Source organism: Myotis brandtii, unplaced genomic scaffold (genome assembly GCF_000412655.1).
Source record: "Myotis brandtii unplaced genomic scaffold, ASM41265v1 scaffold6941, whole genome shotgun sequence".
Taxonomy (NCBI): Eukaryota; Metazoa; Chordata; class Mammalia; order Chiroptera; family Vespertilionidae; genus Myotis; species Myotis brandtii.
This window is the reverse complement of record NW_005370712.1, coordinates 3,347-6,639: the sequence shown is the minus strand read 5'-3', so window position 1 is coordinate 6,639 and position 3,293 is coordinate 3,347. Positions and strand designations below refer to the sequence as shown.

General features: G+C 47.6%; 1 protein-coding gene across 2 annotated transcripts in view; it reads right to left on the bottom strand.

Annotated features, from left to right (window-relative positions):
* Positions 1-215: 215 nt before the first annotated feature.
* LOC102242035 (acyl-coenzyme A synthetase ACSM1, mitochondrial) overlaps positions 216-3,293 on the bottom strand; it is a 5,991-nt gene continuing 2,913 nt past the window's right edge. The window contains exon 3 of one of the 2 annotated variants that reach the window (XM_005881939.2): positions 216-468. In XM_005881939.2, coding sequence (XP_005882001.1) covers positions 231-468 — 238 coding nt within the window. In that variant the 3' untranslated portion in view covers positions 216-230. The remainder of the gene's footprint in view (positions 469-3,293) is intronic. The other variant, XM_005881940.2, reaches the window with a different exon arrangement.

The window sequence follows — 3,293 nt, the reverse complement described above, 5'->3', positions numbered from 1 at the left end:
GAACCATCCTATTCCAAGGGCTCTGGTTTTAAACACTTCAATAAATTCACACGCACACACCAGCTACCTGGCCCTGGAGGAGCCAGGAGACCTGAGATTGTTCTGGTTGCTTTAATTTCTCATAATGTGTATTCTGGGAGATTCACTGACTGGTTCAGAGCCTCACATTTGAGATACCCAGAGCCCAGGTTCTATCACCCTAATGGGCTTCTTTGTTACGCACACTCTTCTCAGCAGGGGCCAGCTTTTGAACCTGAAACATGAGTTTCTCCAGGAGTTTGTTGACACTGAGAGATTAGTCCTCTTACCTCCACAATGACCTTAGGGTCAAACTGGGGCAGATGATGGATGAAGACTGTAGACCCTGCTGTCCATGGTTCAAACAGGGTCCCCATGATAGCCACAATCCAGCCTGGATCGGACAGGCACCAGAGGACATCAGAGGCCTTCAGCTGCAGTAATTTCCTGCTGACTCCAAAATACAGTGGCCTCAGCTTTGTAACCACAGTTGCATTCCCGGTCAAGGCACATGCCCAGGTTGTGGGCACGATCTCTAATCATTGATGTTTCTATCTCTTTTTCCTCTCCCTTCCTCTCTGAAACCAATTAAATATAATTTTAAAAAGTGCAAGTTTGAGTCCTGCCCAGTCTAAAGAATAATAATAATCAATGGGGGAAAAATATCCTCAGGTGAGGATTAACAAAAAATAAAATAAAATAACAGAAACAGCTGGTAGATGGATAATTGAATCCAGGGGCTACTCAGCTAGGTCTGAAGCATTTCTCCACCCTACTCTTACTGTTTCTGAGGGACCTCTGTGTGCGTAACTCCTTGAGAAAAACTCAACTCTCCCATGAGGAGCTATGGCTTTGAAGAGCTCTTCTATTAGTAGGGAGTGGCCTGGAGAGACATTCACACTCCCTGTTCCCATCTCTGAGGGCTGTGGCACACCCACAGGAAATTACAAGCCAGGGACCTCTGTTCTGAGCTTCAGACCCAACTGCCCACGGAGCATCTCTTCTGGGACGTCTCTCGGGCATCTCACACCCAGAGCATCCTAATCTCTCCTGCCTCCCGGGACTCATTCTTCTCCAGCGCTCTCTGTGTTTCAGTGACTGTCATTACTGCCCAAGCTCCAAACCTGGGAGTCCACCTTCACTCTCCAGCCCCTCCTCCCTCCCACATTAGCCAGCACACCCTCCCATTCTGGCTCCTAAAGTCTCAGACTTCTTACCTTCCTCATGTCCCCAGCACCTTGTCCAAGCCACCACCATCTTGCACCTAAATTATTCAAGACCCTCTAACACAGTGGTTCTCAACCTTCCTAATGTCTCGACCCTTTAATACAGTTCCTCATGTTGTGGTGACCCCCAACCATAAAATTATTTTCATGGCTACTTCATAACTGTAATTTTGCTACTGTAAACCATATGTAATTATATACGTGTTTTCCGATGGTCTTAGGTGACCCCTGTGAAAGGGTCGTTTGACCCCCAAAGGTGTCTCGACCCACAGGTTGAAAACTGCAGCTCTAACAGGTCTTTTGAAATCTATTCTTTTTCCAAGCCAGTCTCCACCCTGCAGCCACAGGGATCTTTTCAAAATACAAGTTGGATTAGGTCTCTCCCTTGTTAACAACCTTTCTAATAAGCTTATTGTTTTCCCAATAAGCTCAATCTCTGCACCAAAGTCCCCATGACCCTGTGTGCTCTGGCCCCACTCACTCTAGCTCCTCCCTTGTTAACAACCTTTCAATACCGTCCAGTGTTTTCCCAATAAGCTCAATCTCTGCACCAAAGTCCCCACGACCCTGGCTCTGGACCGCCCCACTCACTCTCAGCTCCTCCCATCTGTGCCTCCCTGACACCAGCAGCAGCTCCTCTCCAGTCTCTATGAGTGCTACTTTTAAAAATATTTTTTTATTGATTTCAGAGAGGAAGGGCCAGGGAAAGAGAGATAGAAACATCAATGGTGAAGAGAATCATTGATTGACTGCCTCCTGCATGCCCCATACCAAGGATGGATCCCCCAACCTGGGTACGTGCCCTGACCTGGCATTGAGCCATGACCTCCTGGTTCATAGGTTGATGCTCAATCACTGAGCCACGCCGGCTGGGCTATGAATGCTACCTTTTATATCTTTGCGCCTTTGCTTATGTTATTCTGACTACTCAGAAAACTCTCCCCTTCTTTCCACCCCCATTCCTCCAGGGTTTTGGTGATCAAGTGATATCATTAGCACAGATACCCAGTGTCCACAAGACACCTTCTCTGCCCCTTGCTCTGCTTTATAAGCTACAAAATACATAGAATTTGCCGGGACTGACCAGCAGACCTTGAGAGACAGATGAGCAGATTACTTTGACACACGTATCTGTGAAAGAGAAGGCTAAGGGGCTTGTTTAGCTTTAGGAACCAAAAGAGCCCCAAATGCTTGCCCTGTTAGCCTTTTATTGTAACAACAGCTTGAACTAAATTTAACCTCTAGATACAATCAGTAGGGTAAAATGCTTCTTCAAGGTCGGGTCTTAAAGACTAAGCATAGAGATTCCAGCAAAACACCCAGGGGATCAGACTTGTTTGGAAAAGTCAAGGCAGGGGCTGTCGTCTTTGGCAATGTCCCCCCAGAGGCCCCCAACATTTGAAGAATCCTCCTTACAGACTTGCCAACCAAGGCCCATACTTCCCCACAGAACTTGGTCTGGTCTGAATATTACTAGTTGGGGAGGAGGAAGTAGGAGGGAAACGATGTTGGTTTAAAAATTGATTACGTGGTTAACCCAAGGCTATGTCTTCAGCCTCTACAATTATTTATTTTAGGTTAAAGGCAGTGGCCTGGCTCCAGGTATTACTTCCCCCTAATGGCTCATGACTGGGAAACTCCACCTCTGTATCTGTACAGTTCACACAGCTAGAACTTTCTGTTCTCCTCCCAGCAAACCTGGAACCAGTGACAAAGACACATGGCTTGTCATTTGTGCAGCTTGCAGAATGCCTGCTGCCTGCACCCACGTTCCCTCCACACCTGTGAAGGTGCTCAGGCAGGACCCCCTTGTCACTGGGAGGCTTCTGTCAACACACACTTAGAAGTCCAGACCTTCACCTCAGAGACCCTCAGTGGTCTGAACCAGAGAGAGCAGAAGGGAGAAGCAGGATGGACTCGGTTCTACTTAGAGCACCTTTCCCAGCACACACACACACATACACACACACACACACACACTCACACACACCACACACACACACACACACCACACACACACACACACACACCTCACACACACACACACAC